This window comes from Notechis scutatus, chromosome 1 (genome assembly GCF_049901735.1).
Source record: "Notechis scutatus isolate UNSWTSFEM ecotype Mainland chromosome 1, rNotScu1.2, whole genome shotgun sequence".
Lineage (NCBI taxonomy): Eukaryota > Metazoa > Chordata > Lepidosauria > Squamata > Elapidae > Notechis > Notechis scutatus.
Window position 1 is genome coordinate 45,123,831 of NC_142009.1, and position 22,001 is coordinate 45,145,831.

The 22,001-nt window shown below is 38.7% G+C and overlaps 2 protein-coding genes across 4 annotated transcripts in view; both read right to left on the reverse strand.

Annotated features, from left to right (window-relative positions):
• SLC3A1 (solute carrier family 3 member 1) overlaps window positions 1-6,995 on the reverse strand; it is a 33,115-nt gene extending 26,120 nt beyond the window's left edge. The window contains exons 1-3 of the mRNA XM_026683511.2: window positions 6,510-6,995; window positions 4,872-5,051; window positions 3,732-3,886 (exon numbers count right to left, since the gene is read on the reverse strand). Of these exons, the coding sequence (XP_026539296.2) occupies window positions 3,732-3,886; window positions 4,872-5,051; window positions 6,510-6,924 (750 nt within the window). The 5' untranslated portion in view covers window positions 6,925-6,995. The remainder of the gene's footprint in view (window positions 1-3,731; window positions 3,887-4,871; window positions 5,052-6,509) is intronic.
• Window positions 6,996-19,610: 12,615 nt separating this feature from the next.
• The window catches only part of PPM1B (protein phosphatase, Mg2+/Mn2+ dependent 1B), an 89,041-nt gene continuing 86,650 nt past the window's right edge, over window positions 19,611-22,001 (reverse strand). For all 3 annotated transcript variants that reach the window (XM_087962890.1, XM_087962885.1, XM_026683483.2), the window contains exon 7: window positions 19,611-21,463. In XM_087962890.1, the coding sequence (XP_087819016.1) occupies window positions 21,434-21,463 (30 nt within the window). In that variant the 3' untranslated portion in view covers window positions 19,611-21,433. The remainder of the gene's footprint in view (window positions 21,464-22,001) is intronic.

A 22,001-nucleotide genomic window follows, 5' to 3' on the forward strand; every position in this document is an offset into this window, starting at 1 on the left:
ATTACAATGCTGTCCATTTTGTCATGTTAATTAAGATGATACATAAATTATTAATACATAACAACTATAAATACACAAATCACATGGTGAAATTTGCTTAAATGCTAAGAAGAGGAAGAGGTCCACACTGAGTTAAGTACTGATAACTTTTTCTGGCTCAAGATAAATGACTATCATGGAAATAAAAAAGCAAATAATAGCCAAATTGGACACCACAGTGTAAACATCAGAAAAATGAAATGGATTCATTTGTGGGTTTAAACTGATCTACAAAAATGATATAGATTTATTATTAGGAGGCTGGAAGCTAAAACTGTAAAGAATGGTTGTTGGAATTGGATATGTCTAGTTTAATGAAAAATGGTGTAGGCGAGACATGATAGCAATGTTCCAATATCTAAGGGGTTGCCATAAAGAAGAGGGGGTCAGCTTATTCTCCAAAGCACCTGAAGGCAGGACAAGAAGAAATGGATGGAAACTAATCAAGGAGAGAAGCAACCTAGAACTAAGGAGAAATTTCCTGACAGAACAATTAATCAGTGGAACAACTTGCCTCCAGAAGTTATGGATGCTCCAACACTGGAAGTTTAAAGAAAAGATTAGACAAGCATTTGTCTGAAATGGTATAGGGCAGGGGTGTTAAACTGTATTTCTTCGAGGGTTGGATCAGCACAGAGGTGGGATGCTACCGGTTCGGCCCAGTTCTATAGAACCAGTAGCTGCGAAGAACAGCTGACAACGAACCAGTTTGGTGTTTGGCTCACCCGCCTGTCCGGGCTCTACGCTGTCTTTTATTCCCTGCTTTTCCCTCCTCAGCTGCTTTGCGCAGCATAACTGAGGTTGAAAAAGCAGGAAACAAGAGGATTTTCAAACGCTGCGCACCGGAGCACAGTGCTTGTCAGCTGTCCTGGCAGCACAGCTGATGATTTCTTGCAAACATTGCACACACACGTGTTATGATTGTCTGCAGTTCGGAGAACTGGCAAATCGCTCGACTGGCTGGCCCCTCCCTGCCCCGCCCACTCACTCCTTACCTGGCATGCAAGCCATCCAACCTGCCTGCTTTGGTAAGTTGCTATTTTTCCTTTTTGTTTCCCAACCATCAGCTGTTCTGCTCTGCCAGGAGATTTAGATTAGCTAGAAAGCAGGAAATCCTTAGATTTCTTGCTTTCTAGCTAATCTAAAAGCAGAGCCGAACCTTCCTTAGGACTGAAGCTTCTCCTTTTCAGTGCAGACTCAGGTAGCCGATTGCAGATAGATAGATCTCTGACTGAATCTGTGATTCTGTGAGCAACTCAATTTGCCTGCCTGCTTTGAGGAAAAAGTTGCTCTTTTTTATATAAAAAAATCAACATTTACATACATGGTGTGTTGTGAGTTAATTTTATGAGTTTGATTGGTAACAGATTTTATGAGTTTGCTTGCAAGCAAATTTTTTGTGACAGACTCAGGTAGCCGATTGCAGATAGATAGATCTGTAAGTGAATCAGTGATTCTGTGAGCAACTCAATCTGCCTGCCTGCTTTGCCTGCTTTTGGGTAAAAGTTGCTCTTTTTTATTAAAAAAATCAATATTTACCTAAATATTTATAATATTTACATACAAGCCATGCCCAGCCAGTCACATGACCACCAAGCCACACCCACAAATTAGGCCACACCCACAGAACCGGTTGCTAAGAAATTTGCATCCCACCCCTGGATCAGCGTTGTAGTTATCCTCTGAGGGCTGGCAGATGGGGCGGAAGATAGGATAGATGCCTCCTGCCGCACTCTGCCACCTAAAATGGGCCATGGGGGGACCATGTGCACCCCCGATGTCCCATTTTCACTGGCAGAAGCACCGTGGGCCAGTCCTTTGCTATTTCTAGGCTAGCCCTGGGGGCCAGATCTAAGCACCCCGCGGGCTGGACCCGGCCCACGGGCCTTGAGTTTGACACCCCTGGTATAGGTTTTCCTGCCTGAGCAGGGGGTTGGACTAGAAGACCTCCAAGGTCCCTTCTAACTATTCTATTCTATTCTATTATTCTATTCTTTGCTGACATTACAAGTTACAGGATGCTCTGATATTAAAAAGTATTGTAAAAGAAAATATCATAGGAAAATGGAACACTGCTTTCCGAAACTGTCATTCCTGACCTTCCCATTCTCAAAGTAGTGAAACCACTTTCTGACAAATTAGCATTCTAGAAAGCAAAAAAGAATGATTTAACAATGGGTTGGTTTGTTTTCTTCTGATGTCATGGCTAGCAGAGAGAGGAGACCGCTGTGATGAGAAGGCACTGGAGCTGAGATATCCACAGATGAAGGGGCATCTCACAAAGAATTAGTCATGAGACCTGGGTTGTTGCCTGCTGAGTGGTTTGCACAGAGATAGAGAGGAACATAGCAAGAAATGCACAAAAAGTATTAAAAGCAAGTAAAGTAAGAAAAATAGCAATGCTAATGCTTCACTAAGCAAACCACTTAGTGACTGTATGCATTTTTTTGAAAGGTAAATTACTTCAAAAGTAGCTGAACTCTGCATTTTTCTTCTTTGGAAAGTTTGTAGAGCAATGCTTGTAATGACTTAAAATGTCACTGCAGATGTGTCTTCTGAATAAGCCGTTCCCTCTGGCTTACTTACATTACACAGCAGTGCACTCTTTGCCTGTAAGCATGTACGAACCTCTCTGGCAGTTCAAATTCAAGTCACTTCTTTTTGATCTTAATGATTGGGCTATTAATGGATAATGATTGAAAGCTGTAGACTTTTTCTCCAAATAATCATTTTCTTGGAGCAAGATGCAACTCCTGAATGTGTCACCGTTGGTTAGTCTTATTTGATATTACAGTAAAGCAGTTAGATGCTTTGTCTGTTTTAGACATAATCAGTAGAAGTGTTTTTACTTCAACTGTGATCAAATTAGCAAAGCTGAACTAATAAGAAGCAAACGGACTGTTTCCGCGAACTGTTTATTTATTGCTGAGACATTAAAAAAATATGTTTCCTAGTAATTAGTACATATCAGCCTATTGCAATATGTAACAGTACTGTTGCGCATCTTGTTCCTGAATTTGTTCTTCCTGTATTTATAACAAGCTTATTTTTTAACTACTTAATCAAAGCTGTTATCATCCGCAGGGATCTTTCGTGTGTGGGGTGCTGGTGCAATCTTGACTCCTGGGCAATTGCCTGGACAAGTTCCTGCAGTTTTCTTGCCAAAGTTTTTCTGAACTGATTTGACATTGTCCCCTTCCTAGGGCTGAGACAGAGTAACTGGGCCAAGGTCAGGTAGCTGGCTTTGTGCCTAATACGGGTCTAGAACACACTGCATTTTGGTTTCTAGCCTGGTATCTACAACAGAGGTCTCCAAACTTGACAACTTTAAGACTTGTGGACTTCAACTCCCAGAATTCCAATTCCAATTCTGGGAGTTGAAGTCCACAAGTCTTAAAAGTTGCCAAGTTTGGAGACCCCCCTGATCTAGATTACACAGCAAACTGGTTTGTTTTCTAATTACTAATTTAATTACGTCGCTTCATTGAAAACCATGCTATCCTGATTTTCTTCACAAATCGGGGCTCCAACAGAATTTGAAAAATCTGAAATGGAGGGTGAAGACACCCCATGTGTAAGATCTGCATTTGAAGCTGATATTTGAACCCAACGCATTGCCAAATCTAGACCTGTTACAGCACCTGAATATTACTTCGCATATGATTGCCAGGCTATCAAAACTTTATACTCACCCAGTTATTTGGAGGAGTGGTGATCCCATTGACATGAGCACAGTCATGCCAGATGTAATAATCTGTATATTTTCCAGTCCGATTCCGACTAAGTTGAAACCACTTGTGCTTGTCACTAGTATGATTGGGGATTAGGTCCATTATCACTTTTAGACCTTTCAATTCAAAGATGCAAAGAATTGTACGTCAAAGAGCCGAACAATATACACATGCACTGTGATTTTAAAAGCATAGGTGCATAATAGCAAATTGAGATCAACAATTATACATGTGTGCTGCAGAGATTACTGAAACAACCCATGTGAAGGACCTGAAGAAATTTGAGATTAGAAATAAGGCTAAATGGTAAATGGTGTAAAAATTGTAAGCATCCCTCTCAAAAGTATTTGTTATGGTACTAGTCCTGGGGAGAACTGGAATTAATTATAATTAATTCTTGCAGTTTAACATGCTAATACAATAGGCCTTTCATTACTCCACCCTTCTGCAAAAAAAGATTTTTTAGAATGGCAGAATGTGGGCACTGCAAATATTTTTTTTAAAATATGGTTAAGGCAGATAATAATCTTTATGCCAATAGGAGCCTTTCCTACTCACAATATGGGCTTTTTGCATCCAATCCTATATCATAAGTTATAGTGTTGATCAAATCTTGGCTGATCTTGAAAAAGCGAAGCAAGACTGAAGCTGGATAATATTTAAATGGGAGAAAACCCTTAATGTTGCCTAAAACTGGGAAAAGAGCATCGCTTCTGCATTTTTGCTAAAAATATTACATGGACCTGTGCATGAACTTGACCGAAGAGAATCTTTACCTTTTCCCTTCACAGAAAAACAACATCAAAAATTGCTCAGGTTGAACTCTAAACTGTTTAAACAATAAAGAAGTCTCCTCTGAGTCAAACTCTATGCCTAATGATCATATGAACACATCCATGAAATGTTATGGAAATGATTTGCTACTTAAAAGTAAAACTTTTCACTCTTCGCATTCCAAGTTATTTTTCCAAGCACTAATTGAATGGAACCCAGTTTAGGATTTTTGAAGTGAGGCAAGACGAACCGAGTGTAGTCAACTTTACATACAGTTAGGTGTAAAAGAATAGAAAATGGTACTTCTTTCTTAACAAAAAAGCCAACCTTTATCATGGATTGCTGCAACCAGATCTTCAAAATCCTTCATGCTTCCAAAGACTGGATCTATGTCTTGAAAATCCTCTATTCCATATCCAGAGTCTTTTATAGCTGATTTATAAAAAGATGTGATCCAGACTGTTTTTATATTAAGATACTGTATATGATCTAGTTTTTCCTGGATACCTAATGAAAACAAAAGTGGAACAATACTGTAAATATCAAGTCAAAAATCTTCTAAAAAACTGAATCATTACTGATGGAAGATGCAATTAGACTAGGAATTAGATTCTCAGATTGTGTCATGGCTTACAGAACACTAAATAACCTCTATTGTTTGGTTACATTCATACATCAAACCACAAAGTAACCACATTTCAGTTTAACATGTATGAAGTTAGTATTGTTCTTACTACTACTTAATTCTGAAAATAAATTATAATAACAAAAATAATTCTGTAAGGAAAGAAGATGTAACAGTGGTTCAGATTGCTTAGAAATACTGAATGGAAAAGTTAAAACAACTTGAGGAAACCACCCCTGCCAATTTCTATAGTGGTGGTACTGATCAATATTTACCAGCAGCTGTTTTTACTGTAATCCACCTTGCATTGTCAAGTGAACTAAGTTGAAAGAGATTCTTAAAGGATATCGCACCTTCTCAATGTTCTCTAGTGAAATGTGGCAATAGATACTACACTGTGTCATTACTTCAGGTTCTTTGAGCCTTCCCATACTCTGCCTATATATCTCACCCACTGTTATATATTGCTTTGGGTTATTTTCCTCTGCACACTTACATAAAATGTAAGATTAATCTTAAGGTAATTGACTTATTCTAGCACTAACTGACATTTGTTTACTGGATATGAACTGAAACAAGAAGTGGGATGCCCTAAATGCTCAAGGGATTAGTGCAACATTACACAATAGGCAACTTCAAGATATTGCTGAGCCACAACTCCCAGCACCTTCCAAGGGTTTTGGCCAGTAATGAAGGATGCTGGGAAATACAGTTCTGTAATGGAGAAACCTATGTTTTGAACACATGACCTGTAAGATTTCTATACTGTTTTCAAGCTAGCTGTCAGGGTTCCAAGTAATAGACCCATAGCACTTGAGAATCTGAAAATTACTTGGTTATCAATCTTAAGACAAATATTTTTTAAAAGTATTTCCAATTAACTTTTATTTGAAAGCAAGAATGCACAACTTTCCTGCGCTGAGATCCATATTTAGTTTTCAGATGTTTTGGTGGAAGTTGCTTTTCACAAAATTAACAGATGGGCCCCAGACAAAAAATTAATTTGATTTCATTTCATTTACATTTGTATTGAATTAGCATTAAATACAAGGACTGTGCTCCTGTTACATGCTAGTAATTTCCCCCTTCTCATCATAAAACTTACAATTTGATAATAAACTTGGGAATCTTTGGAATCACCCTCAAGCCTTTGGGAGGCTTTGGACCTTTCTTTTAAAGGCACCGTTTTGAGCAAAATTTCTTACGATAGAACTTCTTTCCCTCTCCAAATAGGGAATTTGACTAGATCGTCAGACAAAAAGAGCTTTAAAACTCAGTTCCTTTTAAAAACTTACAATATGGCAAGGCTGCCATCCCTCAAACAGTTTGGATGTACCCACCTCTGAGATCACCATTCCCATCTTTGTCACTGTCTTTAAATGACCGTGGATAGATCTGATAAATGGAGCTGGCTTGCCACCAATGAAGGCATTTGGGGGACATGGCAATAATTGTGACCGTAGCTGCCACAAGCACCAGTGAAGCTGCAATGATCAACCAGAAGAGTATTTCTCTGGTAATCCTGTAGCGTGCCTGTGTGGAGTACTGAAGGAGCACCTCCTTGGGCATTCCTGCGTAAGGCTGCGGAGTTAATCCTTCCTGTGCTTCTGCTTCCATGATGTGAGGACCAGCCTTTGGTGACCTTTCCTCAGCTGCTTCTTTGAGATCTAGCTCCTCACCCTGAAGAAAGGCACTGTTGTCCAAGCCTTCTTTCCCTTTCAGCTCAAGACAGATGACTGTATTTTCTTCAGCCATTCCTTTTGTTCAGGGCTGCCTCCTCTAGTCTCCTGCAGCTGAGAAGTGGGTTGAATACCTTCAATCAGTGAAGTACATTCTTGTCATTTGTCCCTGGTTTATAAATAAACCTGACCAACCAGTCCAAAGTCTGACTAAGATTAAAGAGCATCAAGTGCTCCAACTCCTTTGAACAAAAGTCTTTTCTTTATAGCCTGGTAAAATGTTGCAAGAGAACAAAGATCTAAATGGACTTCAAAGGAAAAAAATTGCAGGGTTTCAGAAAAGGTGATAGTTTTTCTTTTCAGAAATGGATCTTTGCCCCTTAACCCTTTGATGTTGGGAAGATGTTCCATAGGCAAGTTTCCTGCCATGGCAGTAACATCATGTTAATCCATTGAAAGTGCAACTGAATTTAAAAGGCTACTTTATTTTTTTAATTTTTAATTTATTTTTTATATATATAATAAATCCATTCCATTTCAACCAAGGCTACTTAATTTTTAACTACTAGATGACTGAATTTATTTATAAATTTATAAGGCTGCCCAGTTCAAAATGACCCTGGGTGGTCAACACAAGATTAGGTAATGTAACGTCTTACGTTAAAATTAGACTAAACACCTAAAAGGAGATAAAGTTGGCACAAAGTCAAAGCTGATTTACTTCACTGAAACTAATGAAGATTTTTTTAAAAAATCCATTAATTAAAAAATCCATTTTTATTAATCCATTTTCAAACTAACATACATAAATAAAAAAACCACAAACAATCACCAAAGGGAAGGAAAAAACATTACAATTAAACACATGAAGAAAAGAACAATGAATCTGTAAATACAGCTACATCCCAAGTTCACCTGATTTTGTAAATCTTTAAAAAGAAAAATCTAAAATTTCAGTTTTCACCAAGCCTGTCCAAGATATTTTTCCCCAAAGGGAAAAATAATATGTAAACAAGATGGCAAATCTGATCAACAATAAAACTTGCAAGGGGAATCAAGAATCAAGTCTTCCAGGCTTTCTAAAGGCTGTTAGGCTGGGAATCACCCAGATCTTTTGAAGAACTTCACTCCAGAGGACAGACAGGCACACCGCTGTGCAGACTGCAACAGTTGTAATCGCCCTTCAACCTTTCATACTTCCTATATTCAGTTTCTTATCTTGAATCCATAAACAGCTGCACGTAAATAGTAATGTGCATTCAGATTTGCAGAAAAATGTATTGGTTGTGTCAGTTTTTGTTCATTCAGGAATTCACTGAAACATAGAATTTGTCCAGGGATGCCTAAACCTTTGACACAAGCAACTTTTGCAGCCAGGTTTGGAAAGGAACACAGAAATCGTGACTACTAGCCTGTAAATTCTTTGTCCGTCATAATAGAGTCCTATATGTGCATCACCGTATTGATGTACATTGAACTTTTGTTGTTATATTCAGGAACCTGCCATATCTGGGGCATAGATTTGAGTTAATTTGATTATTACACGAGTTGGTTAACCTGCACTATGTCTGTTACATTGACAGTATTAGATACATAACAGCAACTAACTCCATTATGGCTACAGTACTTGATTTAAATACACAAAAAAGTGGATCCAATTAAACAATATTTGTTTTTACTTTTTCCCCTCCAAGTTGTCTCTCCCTATGAAACTATGTCTTCTTCCAGCAGCTTTTCCACTTGCTCTAGATTTGGTTGGCTCACTTGGCTTATACCTTTAAGATTTAAGTCCGCAAGAGATATTATTACAATCACTAAAAATGGAGACAACCATATTTTATGCTATTTTGGTGACAGTATGTTTGTTTGTATGTGTATGTAACTATCATTTAAAATTTTCTGAATCTTCATTTATGAATTATACTTATAATTGGGGAAATCAACTAAGGACTCCTGGCATATTATAATAGTACAAAAAAACACACCATCTATAAGACTAAATATAAAAAAATTAAAATGTCTTCTGTAAAAATAAGATGTTATATTCCAGCTGTAACAGTCATAAATCCCCAACATAATCCAAGCAAGAATAGTTAACATCAATAAATAAGTATCTAAAATAAAACAATGGTGACAATTATATATTCAATACTTTTTGGAAAAGCTCCATCTTTTCTGGAACACCATAACTGAAGGAGCAGGTCTAGTTTCTTGGGGGAGATGATTCCATACAGCTGGGAAGGCAAGGGAGAAACTGTCTCTTGGCTTCAGTTCACTTTTCTAGCAAAAGTAAACCAAACAGATTTTAGCTTCCAACTGGAGTGTCCATAAGATCTCCTACATTACAGAAAATGTCCACATTTTATATAAATACAACTGCTAAATTAAAAAAAATGGGTTTTTGAGTTCATTCTTGATTTTGAGCTTCATTGTATTTCTTCCCTAATCCCTTAAAACTTGTCATGAGCAACAAAACAAAATCACCAGAAATAAAGGGCTTTTGTTCGCATGTTGAACATACAGATTTCTTGGAGTTAAAAAAGAAACCCAACTAAGTAGGTCTGATGCAGCAAAGGTCTTTTATTCATCTTGGCCTGACCAGGGTTCCATAAAACGGGATTCAAGAGCCAGTAGTTTGGACATTTGTGACAAGGATTGTAGCTGGTTTGTGTAATGAAATGTCTGCAAGAAAATAATGAAGCTCAAAGAGCACCGAGGACCCTCGATTTCTAAATCAGTTTTACAGAATAGTGTTTGCATGGAGAAGATACCTGGCACCTACAATTGGAAAGATCATTGTAGCAAGAATTGAAGAGCTTTGCTTGGCATTCCAGACAGCTGTGGTTGTGTTTGCCCTTGGTTAAACTTATCCATGGTTGTTTAAGACAATTTCTTATATTCACACTGATTCCCTGAACCATAAACTAACCAAACGGGTTGACAAGCCGAAATAGAATTGATTGGTTTTTAGTTGGTTAACTCGGATAGATGGACCGATTGGAAGCTACACCTATCTCATCTTATCTATGGACTTTTGGCTCCCTGCCAGCCTGCACTGTTGACCAAGTTGACCTTCAATGACTTCTTGGTCTTGCTGCTGAAGAGATGTGCCTAGCCTGGCTGCTGGGCTGGGCTGCAAACAATGAAAAAGCAAGCCAAAAAATTGCTCCAGAGCAAGTGTGCCAAAATGCCCCCTTGGAAAAATCTCTTGGAACATGGTATGCCTGCCTGGCCTGGCCCAGGAGCTCAATGCAAATGGGCATTCTGACACAGGAGTGGCTTAAGGCTTTCTTTCCTTTTTGTCTTTTTCCTTTCTTTTCTCTCTTAATGTAGCGTACCCCAACACAGCCCAGCAGTCAGGTTGGCATGCCTTGTCAGCAATGGGAGCAAGAAGGCAAAGATCAGCTGGCTAGGGAGAGCAACTAAACCTGAGATAGGGTGGGCTAACTGTGACCTCCCAGGGCATTCAAGCAGCCCTTACGCTGCACAGTTCTGAGGCTGGTTGTCACCCCACAAGACAGGATGAAGGATAGTCAAAGAGCAGAGGTGTGTGTGTGTGTGTGTGTGTGTGTGTGTGTGTGTGAGAGAGAGAGAGAGAGAGAGAGAGAGATAGAATAGGGTTAGTTGGAGGTAGTCCCTTACCTTACTCGGCTTAAGGATAGAAGGGACCAGAATGGATTGGGATAGGTTCTCACTTAACAATCCATGATTCTTGGTTGATGGGATTGCCATCATTAAGCAACGTGATCAATGATTCTTACTTTATGACTCTACCACTAACCAATGGAAATTCCATTCCCAATTGTGGTTGTAAGGTGAGGACTACTTGTACTCCTGAATGTCTTAAATTGGTTAAGACATTCAGAAAGTGGCCTAGCTTGTGGCTTGCATGGAAATGCATATTTGAAGTTCAGAACTGCAATATCACCCTTTACCTTTTCAGCTTTCCCTCAACCCTGACCAGTCTCCCAGTTCCTGCTGCTGAAAAACACCCACACAGAATGATGCTGCCACCACACTTCATTGTTGGGATGATATTGGGAGGTGATGAGCGATGCCTGATTTCTTCCAGACACAACTTTTAGATTTGACGTCAAATAGTTCAGTCTTGGTTTCATCAGACCAGAGAATCTTGTTCCTCACAATCTGAGAGTTCTTCAGGTGGTTTGTTTCTTTGTTTTAAATTTCAAGGGAGCTTTCATTTGTTTTGCACTGAGGAGAGGCTTCCGTCTATGCACTCTGCCATAAAGCCCAGATCGGTAGAGGGCTGCAGTGATGGTTGTCCTTCTGGATCTCTATCCCATCTCCACATAGGATCTCTGGAGCCTCGGTCAGAGTGACCATCAGGGTTACTAAGGCCTTTCTCCAGGGATGGAATTCAAATTTCTTAACAACCGGTTCTGTGGGTGTGACCTAATTTGTGGGGGGCGGCTTGACTGGGTGGGCATGGCTTGAATGTAAATATTATAAATATTTATGTAAATATTGATTTTTTTTATTAAAAGAGAGCAACTTTTACCCGAAAGCAGGCAAAGCAGGCAGGCAGACTGAGTTGCTCACAGAATCACTGATTCAGTCAGAGATCTATCTATCTGCAATCAGATACCTGAGTCTGTCACATAAAATTTGCTTGCAAGCAAACTCACAAAATTAACTCACAACACACCATGTCTGTAAATATTGAATTTTTTATTAAAAAAAGAGCAACTTTTACCCCAAAGCAGGCAAAGCAGGCAGGCAGGTTGAGTTTCTCACAGAATCAGATTCACTTAGAGATCTATCTATCTGCAATTGGCTACCCGAGTCTGCATTGAAAAGCTTCGGTCCTAAGGAAGGTTCGGCTCTGCTTTTAGATTAGCTAGAAAGCAAGAAATCCAAGGATTTCCTGCTTTCTAGCTAATCTAAATCTCCTGGCAGAGCAGAACAGCTGTTGGTTGGGGGGGGGGGAGGAAAAATAGCAACTTACCAAACTAGGCAAGTTGGATGGCTCGCATGCCAGGTAAGGAACAAGTGGGTGGGGAGGAACAGGGCTAGCCAGTGGAGTGATTTGCCAGTTCTCTGAACTGGGGACAATCATGTGTGCAGTGTTTGCAAGAAATCATCAGTGCGTTTGAAAATCCTTGTTTCCTGCTTTTTCAACCTCAGCTGTGCCGCGCAGAGCAGCTGAGGAGGGAAAAGCAGTGAATAAAGGACAGCCTAGAGCCTGGGCAGACGGGTGGGCAAAACACCGAACCAGTTAGGTGTCAGCTGCTCTTCGCAGCTACAGGTTCTATAGAACCGGGCCGAACCAGTAGCATCCCACCCCTGCCCTTAGCCCTCAGTTGCTGAGTTTATCAGGGTGACCAGCTCTTAGAAGATTCCTGGTTGTGCCAAACTTCTTCTATTTGAGAATTATGAAAGTCACTGTACTGTTAGGAACCATGAATTTTATTGTAGCCTTCCCCTGATCTGTGACTTACAATAATCCTGCCTCTGAGCTCTGCAGTTTCTTTGACCTTATGGCTTTCGCTCTGCTACAGTATGCATTGTCAGCTGTGATGCTGATTTAATTTACCACAGGCAGGCTTCAATCAAGGTGTGGAAATATATCAGCAATGATAAACAGAAATGGGAAGCACCAAGTGTTGTTGCAAAGCAGGGGTGTCAAACTCGATTTCATTGAGGGCCGCATCAGGGTTGTGTTTGACCTCAGGGGGTGTGCATGGTTGGGGTGGGCGTGGCCAGCTCAACATCCTGTAGCTTCCTGCCAGCAAAAACGGAGGCTTGGAGGACCACACCAGTCCAGTCCTTTGCTGTTTTTAGGGTGACCCTATGGGCTGGATCTGGCCCACGGGGCCATTGCAAAGGGTCTGAATACTCAAGGCAATGTGATTATTTCAGTTTTTTCTTTTTAATAAATTTACAGACATTTCTAAAATTCTACTTTCACTTTGTTACCATGGGGTACTGAGTGCAGATTAAGAAATAAATGAATTTTAACAACTGTAGAATCATGCTGGAAAATAACAAATTTGACAAAAGGGGGTCTGAATACTTTGAGTGTTCTGTGTTAGCTGATATATTACATTTTATGGGTAGCATAAAAGTTCATCTGAGATGCCATAAAAAGCCATTCCCATTTTGTTGTCAAGAAAACTTGTCCATGACTCATTTACAGCTGCATTTACTTTCCAAATGAGTCACAGGTTAGTTTTCTTGACAAATGCACTTTTGTAGGTATAATGGTATGAGAGAAAGACATTAGAAGACTGGGCCATGAGATACTCTCAACTGTTAAAGAGAAAGTTTAGCTGGCAGCTGAATAGTGGTTGGAGCAAGAAGCCCAGAACTGACCCGCTCTCATTTCTCAGGCTGTAAAGGAGACAATTGCCTGGGTGGGGGAGAATTGACTTTCTGACTTGCAAGATTCCATGACTTTACTATAAAGTAGAATTAGTTCATCTGGTTGTGATTTCTATCTGGTTTTCCCTGCGAGTCCTACAGAAGGATAGACTAAAATTTGATTTATATTCATGACAGTAGAATGAAGAAGAGATTGCAAAATGGGTTATATCAGTGGTCCCCAACCTTTTTTGTACCAGGGACCGGTTTCAAGCAGAAACATTTTTTCAAGGACCGGGGGGGGGGGGGGGGGGGAGGAGAGAGAATCCGACTTTGGTAGTTTGCTTGCAGACGTTTCATTACCTGACTAGGTAACATCTGATGTTGTTACCTAGTCGGGTAATAAAACGTCTGCCAGCAAACCACCAAGTTCAGGGAGCGCCTTGGTCCTGCCTCCCTCAGCCCCATCCCTCAGGTGTCTGCCTCCCTCCCTCCCTCAGGTGTCTGCCTCGTTCCTCTCTCAGTCACTCTATCGCTCCTACAGCAGCCCAGGAAGAAACTGCTTCAAAGAAGCCGGGGTGGGGGGTGGGGTGGCTTTCCTGTCGCCACAGCTTCCCGAGCGCCCGTTTCACCCCACCCGCCCGCCCGCCCGCCAGCGGTTCAATCCACAGTGCTCCGTTCTACCTGCCTGCCTGCCTGCCTTCTTCGTTTCGGAGCAGCTTCGCTGATAAAAAGAGGCGAATAGTTATTATTCTCAGCCAAGCTGCTCCCAAACAACCAGACAGGCAGGCAGGCAGAACGGAGCACTGTGGATTGAACCGCGAGCGGGCGGGCGGGCGGGGTGGGGTGAAACGGGCGCCTCGGGAAGCTGCGGCGACAGGAAAAGCCACCCCACCCCCCGGCTTCTTTGAAGCAGTTTCTTCCTGTGCTGGTGGAGGAGCGAGAAAGCGACTGAGAGAGCTGAGCCAGAGAGCAGGACAGGCTTCGGTTGCTTCCTCCCTCCCCTTCTTTCATTTGTGTCCTTGATCCCGATCCCAGCAGCATTCACCGAAGGCGAAGAAAGCCGCCATTTTTTTAAATTTTTTTTTCTTTGCGGCCCGGTAAAGAGTGCTCCACGGCCCGGTACCGGTCCGCGGCCCGGTGGTTGGGGACCCCTGGGTTATATTATTTCAGGCTGCAGGCAACAGTATCCTGAATGAAACAAGTGTTTTTCCTTTTTTTCTTCCATTCAATTTTGTTTTTTGGAGACTGCCTGGACAAGTCCCATAATTTTGACAGAAAGTGACTAAGATCACTCAGATGGCTTTGTGCCTAAAGCGGGACTGTAACTCCTAGTTATTAGCCTGATGCCTTAACCACACCATCATACTGGCTCTAGATTCACCGATGTTTTGCAAAAAAGGGGCATTCTGCAGCTAAAATGGAAAGTGTTACCAGATTTGGTGTTACATCCAGGTTTCCAGAAATAAAATGATAGAATGGTGGAAGAAATACAGAGCAACATAAAATGTACGGTTAATTCCTGAGTGAATGAATTAACATTAACTCATTTTCTTCCCAATAAACAAAAAACAGAACTTGTCAGAAGAGAGCTGGGATTCTTCTAGATAACTTGAAGAGCCCAGTTCTAGACAACCTGGAGAAAACAGGGCCAATTGTCAGCAGTGGGTGATGCTTCAAAGCAGGTTTGAACATGGGTCAGTCTCAGGGAAATATCAAGAAAAATATCCCCCACAAGCAGCTGGGCAGCCCATCATGTGACTCAGAGCAGCACATGCACAGCCCATCCTGAGTTTCCCAGGGCACATACAAAGTCCTCTGGCTGTTGCCAGAAGAACTGGAAAGAAATCCAGAAGCTGCATTTCTTTACCTTGGTAAACTTACGAGTTTCCTCTGTGAAACATCTTCCAATGAAGTTTCATATTTTGTATGATTTGTTTTCAGTTTTTTTGCTGAATGAAGTGGCTTATTGTGGTGTTCTGCCTTATTTTTTGAAAGCCATCCTGAGTTACTTGTTAGAAATGGTGCATATATAAATCAGGTAACTAAACAAGAAAAGCACATTAAGCACCATTCTACTAAGACACATGGGGATGCATGTATAATTAATAATTCCTCCACATAGTTGAATAACTGTCATCAAAATAAACTGTGGCCGCCATTAAAGATGAACTCTATAATAACCAGTGGCTATTTAGGGAATATTCTTTCATATTGAACTAGAAAAATTTAACTGTAGTTAGATATCATAGGTATGATTACTATTCTTAATTAATAATTTTCCTAGTAAACAGGTTGTCACTTCTTCTCAATCAGATTTTTCCATCCCAGCTGAGCCTCTGTAACTCAGCTACAGCAGAATGCTTTTCCTCTGCTTTTGCTGATTTGGACTTGGATGATTTCCACACCTTAAAACTGACGGAGGTTTTCTTGAAGCCACCTCAGGCTGAGCTTAGCTGCCTCAAGGTTTTGCCCCCCTCAGAACTTTTTCCACCTTAGCCACCAATTTGGCCTCAGACCAAGAGTTGTTCATTACATTGCAGAGCTCTTGCTACCAGATGTCCACCAAATCCAGCAGAGCGATTTTTCTCCAGACTGATACCTCCACATATTCTGTACCAGAAGGTGAATTGTGAGGTAAAATTCAGCATATCTAATTGAGTGCCCAGTTGTTTTCTGTTCTACAATCATTTCATTGTTTTATTTATCTTTATTTATCTAGAAAACACAGTTGAAGATTTTGAAGTGACCAGCTGGAGCTGTATAGGTAAAATAGATACATCACACAATAGGTGGTAATCTCTTACCATTTGGGTGTTCAATATAATAGCATCTTAAAGCAGAGATTAACATTTTAAGAATAAAAGCAAATAAAAAGCTCCACAGAGCAGGGTCTGTAAACTCCATTCAGAAACATTAGGTTCTACCCAGTGTAATAAAACTATGTAAAACAAGGCCCTCTACCTACATGGCCGGAGACTGGCCATTCTTCTGATCTTTGGGAATAACTCACAGATCTGGCTACAGAAGACGTTTTATATGAAAAAGCCCAAAGTGGGGAGTTTCTATGATACCATCCTCTACTGGCCAAACCCAATAAATCAGATATAGTTACATTCTAATTAAATGGGACAATAAGTCTGTAGACATTGTACATCTATCAACTCTTGCCCTTTTCTTTTGTGTTTGTGTGATGTGTGCAAATGACTCTCTTCCAATCCTGATCATTAGACCAAGTACTTGGAATAACCTTTGAGTATAACTACATGGATAGCAATGAGCTGATGATGAGCTGCCACTTTAGTTAAGTGTTTACAAAGTCTCTAAATGTTTCAGCTGCTCAGAATACGTTAGTTAAAGCATCTTTGTTTGCATCTACCTAATTATCAGATAAGCTAAAACTTCATCAATTTAGTAATCATTTTCATGGACTTTTGTGAATTGATAAAGGAAGAAATAATGGTTTCCAGCAATAAGAATATGAAAGCATTATCATTTATATTACATGCAAGGAGCAGAAAAACAAATTTCAGTATCATGTTTTTTCAGAGCCATTAGCTTGCCGTACGTTTAGCAGGCATTTAGGATTCATGCAGTGTCATCATTTATGCCACTAACAACAATATTGAAAGAAATATTGGTGCTGCTATTCCTTTGGCAATACATACCATGTGCACGATTCAAACAGAACATTAAATGGAATGAGTATTCTGTTCTATTTTTAGAATTGATTTTTTAAAATACTCCAAGTGTAAATTCAATACCACAAATAAAAAACAAGAACAATTATGATACAAACAGTATGTTTATACTTATGAACAGATTGACATGCACCAGATTCACACATTTACAGACATCCCAGGCAACATAGAATGTTACAGCTTCATCAAATGGAGGTTACATGGTTTTCTATGTAAACAGGATCTTTAAAAGATCAGTCTTCCCCAATTGGAATTGCCTGAATGTTTTGGACTAAGTTCACAACATCATAATGGTTGCTTTGGCTGAGGGGAAAGGAATTGTAATCAAACACATCCAAAAGTTGATTGCTTGGAGAAAGCTGGACTAGATGTTGAAGTGATATTTACAGACCATAAAGAGCACAAGAAAGCAGCTGTAAAACATGAGGAAGCTATAGTGCCAGAGAGTAATGTTGGTAACAGATTAAGTTCTTTACAATGCCAAAACGAATCCTATTCAGTCAAAATCTTACATACATCTGCCATTTACAGATCTCCACCTCATCTATTTAGAATCCATAAAAAATCTTATTGCGTTAACTTGATTGAATATAAAGTAGATCTAGCTTCAATCTCCTCCTATGATCTCTCTTACAAGTCTTCAGTATAAAAGTTATATGGCAACTTTTAAATGAAAAAACCCAAATATTTATTGATCTGATCAGGTTTGTTTTTTTCTATCACTATCAAAACCTAAAACAAATCACGCGACAGGTAAGCCAGGAACCTAATAGCCAGAATGGCAAATGTTTCACTTTATCCAGTACTATATGATGGATATTTGAAATCTAAACCACCTGAAATCAATCGAATAGCCAACAGTTTGTCACATAAATCTTTGTGGTTTTTATTAATATAAAGAAAAGGAAACTACTTACACTGGTATTGAAAGAACAACCCACCAATCTTATACCAGATGCTACACACCTTTTCTGCATAGATCATCTGAATTTCTAAGTGGGTTTGCAGAGCTTGCAAGTTCATCAAAATTACACCTTTAGTTAGCATGAAAACCAAATTTAGTGTTCTAAGGATTTTTTGGTTAACTTTTAAATAAAATACGTACAACAGCGGACTACATAATCAAGTTATTTTGTTACATTGATTCCTATTGACGGGAATCATCAGTCCCTGGAGTCTCTTCAGCATGTTACTAGTAGCTTAAAACCAATTCAGCTGGCAGTTGTAGTAACAGGCATTAAGTAGAAAGGCTTATTTTGGAAGTAAGCTAAGATGTAGCTTAAGATCAGCTTTCAATAGTCTACCAGTAAGACGAACATACATGCCATTATGGCTGGCAGAACTTTGTTGGGATTAGCTGGGACTACTGCTGTAAAATAAAGCCCACCTTTTCTCATCTAATGCATAAAACTTGAGTCAAAGCCTCTTGCAGGGTGTATTTCAATTAAGTCGGTACTTTACATGAAATAGCAAAGTAGCTATTAATTTAAACAGTGTTGTTTCAGGGCAATTAGTATGAGTCTATTATAAATATATTTGACAGATTTAATTCCTACATTAAATTGCAGACAGCATCAAATTATTGTTATAGTAACTGCTTTATTAAACAGTTTTGGCTGCACTTCATTTTACACATTTCCTCATTGACTTGATCGACAAGATTCTGGCAATAAAGCTTTCAATAGAGTGACTGTTTGAAGCAGGACATCTTAGTGAATAGGTTAACTCTTCTGCAGTGGCACCACCTGTCCTTATCTAATGGTTTGGATCTGTAGCATTTCTTTAGTGAATGGACAGGCTCTTCCCACGCATGGAAATTAGATTTAGCAAAAAAAATCCTACTGGAGACAGGGAAGGTTCCAGATTCCCACTACTTTCAGCCCTTGGCTTTATCACCTTTTATATTTTGAAGCATTGCCTGACCCCTCACAAGTGGGAGCGGACCCAAGGAGAGGGGAAACTGATAAATATGATAATATCTCCTTCAGTACAGGAATCTCGTGACTAGTAATCTAGATTTCTCATTCTGGCATGAATACTTATAACGCATTTATTATTATTCTATACTTTTGAAATTTTTAACTGGAAAAGGAACAAGTTTACATTCTTAGATATGGCAGTGTAAACTCTGGTTTCTATGATATTCATTAGGCATAAAAAGACTAGTTTTGACATGCAATAAAAAATCTTAAACTGCATGTTGATGCAAATGAAATGGATCTAGCTCAGTTAATAGTATCTGGTCAACCATACTGCTTCTAAGGGTAATGCACTGAAATAGTGATAATTTAGTTCTCTTGTTTATTTTTTTCGCGATTAGAAACTGTTCAGTCCTATTGTTAGAAATAATACGGTTAACTCAATAATTTGAATATCACATTTTTCAGAACTGTTCAGTAGAATTGTAATTAGTACGACTTTGAGTAATTCCGTCAATGTGTTATAAAGCCCTGTAATCTTCTGAATATTCAATCCATATTCAATTCTTGTTAAACTGTTTTTGATCCAATGCAATGTACAGATCTTAATTTATGAACTACATCTATTTGCGCATTACTGATCTTGTTTATCAACCTGTACATTACTGATGCATGGTTGCCATTTGAACCCAAGCATTGTAATAAAGGCCCAAGTTCATTACTTTTTATAGATCATGATCACAATACACATACAATATGGAATTTCCTATTAAAGAACTGAATAATTTTGTCTTTATTTTCCCACAAAATAGGGCCTCTCACCATTTTAGCAATCCTTTATTGAAGATAACAAGTTGGTTATGTTCACTGTATTGTATGAAACATCACAATATCATACTGGGAAGGTACTATCAGTACAGGATTAGACCAGAGCAGACAGCCTGAACAATAAACCATGTTGCATTCTTCGTTCCCTAGCTTTTAACAACCTCCAAAGGAAAATGAAACAAAAAAACAATAAGGACAAATACCTGTTAACATCATCATTTAAAACACCGTTTAACTTACGAGGCTAAAATCTAATGAATAAATAAAATATATTGTGGCAATAATCCTTTCTAGACCACCCCACTGCCAAAAAACTTTAAAATAAAACAAAACAAAAACATAACCAAATGTTTGGGAAAGCTGGCCAGAGGCACCAGGTTATAAGAGTGTACAAGGATTTACACTCAAGTGTAGGTAAGGGGAGGGGGAGGAAGGTTACAAAAAAATATCATGAATTTTATTTCACACAAAACCAGTTGATGACTGTCATTAGCTTAAACTACACACAAGGGCAATTACATCCTCGTTTGAAACACAGTTTAAACAAATAGGAAAATGTTTACAAGGCATCCACAGCATGTAAGTCATGTACAGATGGATACATTCATTATTTCCCCTCCCCAATAGCTTTTATTTATTTATTTTTTAGATAAATACTCTTCTCCACTTTCAGCATTAACTTGACTCAATACATGCACAACTCAAAAGAATTAAGAAAAAAAATAAGGTTATTGCAAAAATAGAATTAAACTAAGAATCTTCAAGTACCTTACATGACGGCCACTCTGTACCATGCCCATTGCTTATAAAATGAAAGGTCACTGAACCCATGAAAATATCTCTAATATTTTCTTAGATTTAAAATAGATAATTTTAGCTGTATTTATAGTAATTTCAAAGTGATAATTTGAACTTTGTAAATAATGCAAACAATTAAAAATTATACCCATATTACACAAGACCTCTCTTTTAAGCTGATAGAAATCAAAGGAAAAAAACTATAGAAAACCACATTTAGAACAAAATCACAATTTACATTATAATAAAGGCAAATATTCAACATTTAAAAAAACTCGTAGCAATGAGTGAGATGTCAAAGCAAATTACAACTAATCATAAATTAAGTTGTTTGGTTTAAAAAGATATAGCAAGAGTTTAAAGATGTGTTATACACATGCGTAAAATTTGTATTTGTTTAGATGCCTAAAATCTCCTTATATTATTGCCAAATACACTTTGTCTCAAGCAAGCAATAGGCAACATATCACAATTTGGACACTGTAGGGAAATCCTAACAGTCTGGTAATACAGGTAAAACTGGAAAAATTAAAAAAAAATACATCCTATAGCATATTGCCCAACTGAATGACTTCCAAAGCCCAGAGCTGTAAAAGATTTCCATCTTGGTAAGGTGAAATAAGTGTCTTGTTACAATTATTTGCACTCAGGTGTGCACGTATTGTAAGTTTTGTTAAACATAGTGTCTTCAGGGTACAACTACAATCCCATGGTACTTTATGTACATTTAGTGAAGTGCTCCAAGCATTATTCCTTGGTTTTTAGGGCTCTGGCTCCATATTGATGTAACCAATATGCCCAAGGCTGGTAAAAATACTGTAGTATAGGCAATGCTAAGAGTGGCAATATCAGAAAACACAAATATGAACAAATGATGGAAAATCCTAATAATTTCTTTCTGCCCATTTCACAAAATGTTGGAAATCCACCAGAATTTTTCCCTTGTATTGAAGAAAACTGATTAAAAGTTTTTCCCCCTTTTTTTCAGATTCAAAAGCATTTTAGTAGATCTGTAAGGCTACCACGGATCTTCTAGATCGCCAGCACCCTACAGGAAAAGAAGAGGAAAACTGTTAGTGCTATATTGATCTTAAAAAAACTAATATCCATATTATTCTGAGTTATTACATTGAGAAAGCATGCAAAGATGATCAAGAAGTCAACACTAGATTCCATTTTCAGAGACTCAATCATTATTGAGTCTCAAGACAAATTCCAATCACACTTGGCCATTCATTCATTCATTCATTCATTCATTCATTCATTCATTGTTCCACTCTCCCAACCTCGTAATTTTAGTGGTAGGATCAAAAGAATAAAAAAAGCACCTAAACCAATGTAATTCCTATGACCAATCAAGTTTGATTGTGTTTTCTGCTAGCTTGCTAGTTAAAATAAGCTGCAGAAAGAGGGGTGAAATTGTTTTACCACAAAGTAAACATTTTAAAAATGACAATGAAGGTAGGATTATATTCATATGGTTAATAAAAAATCAATTCACATTTTGGTAGTTATCATTTCTATATTTTTCAGTTTGTATACATAATATAAGGAAATAAGAAAAAAATCTTAAGGCAGAAAGTATT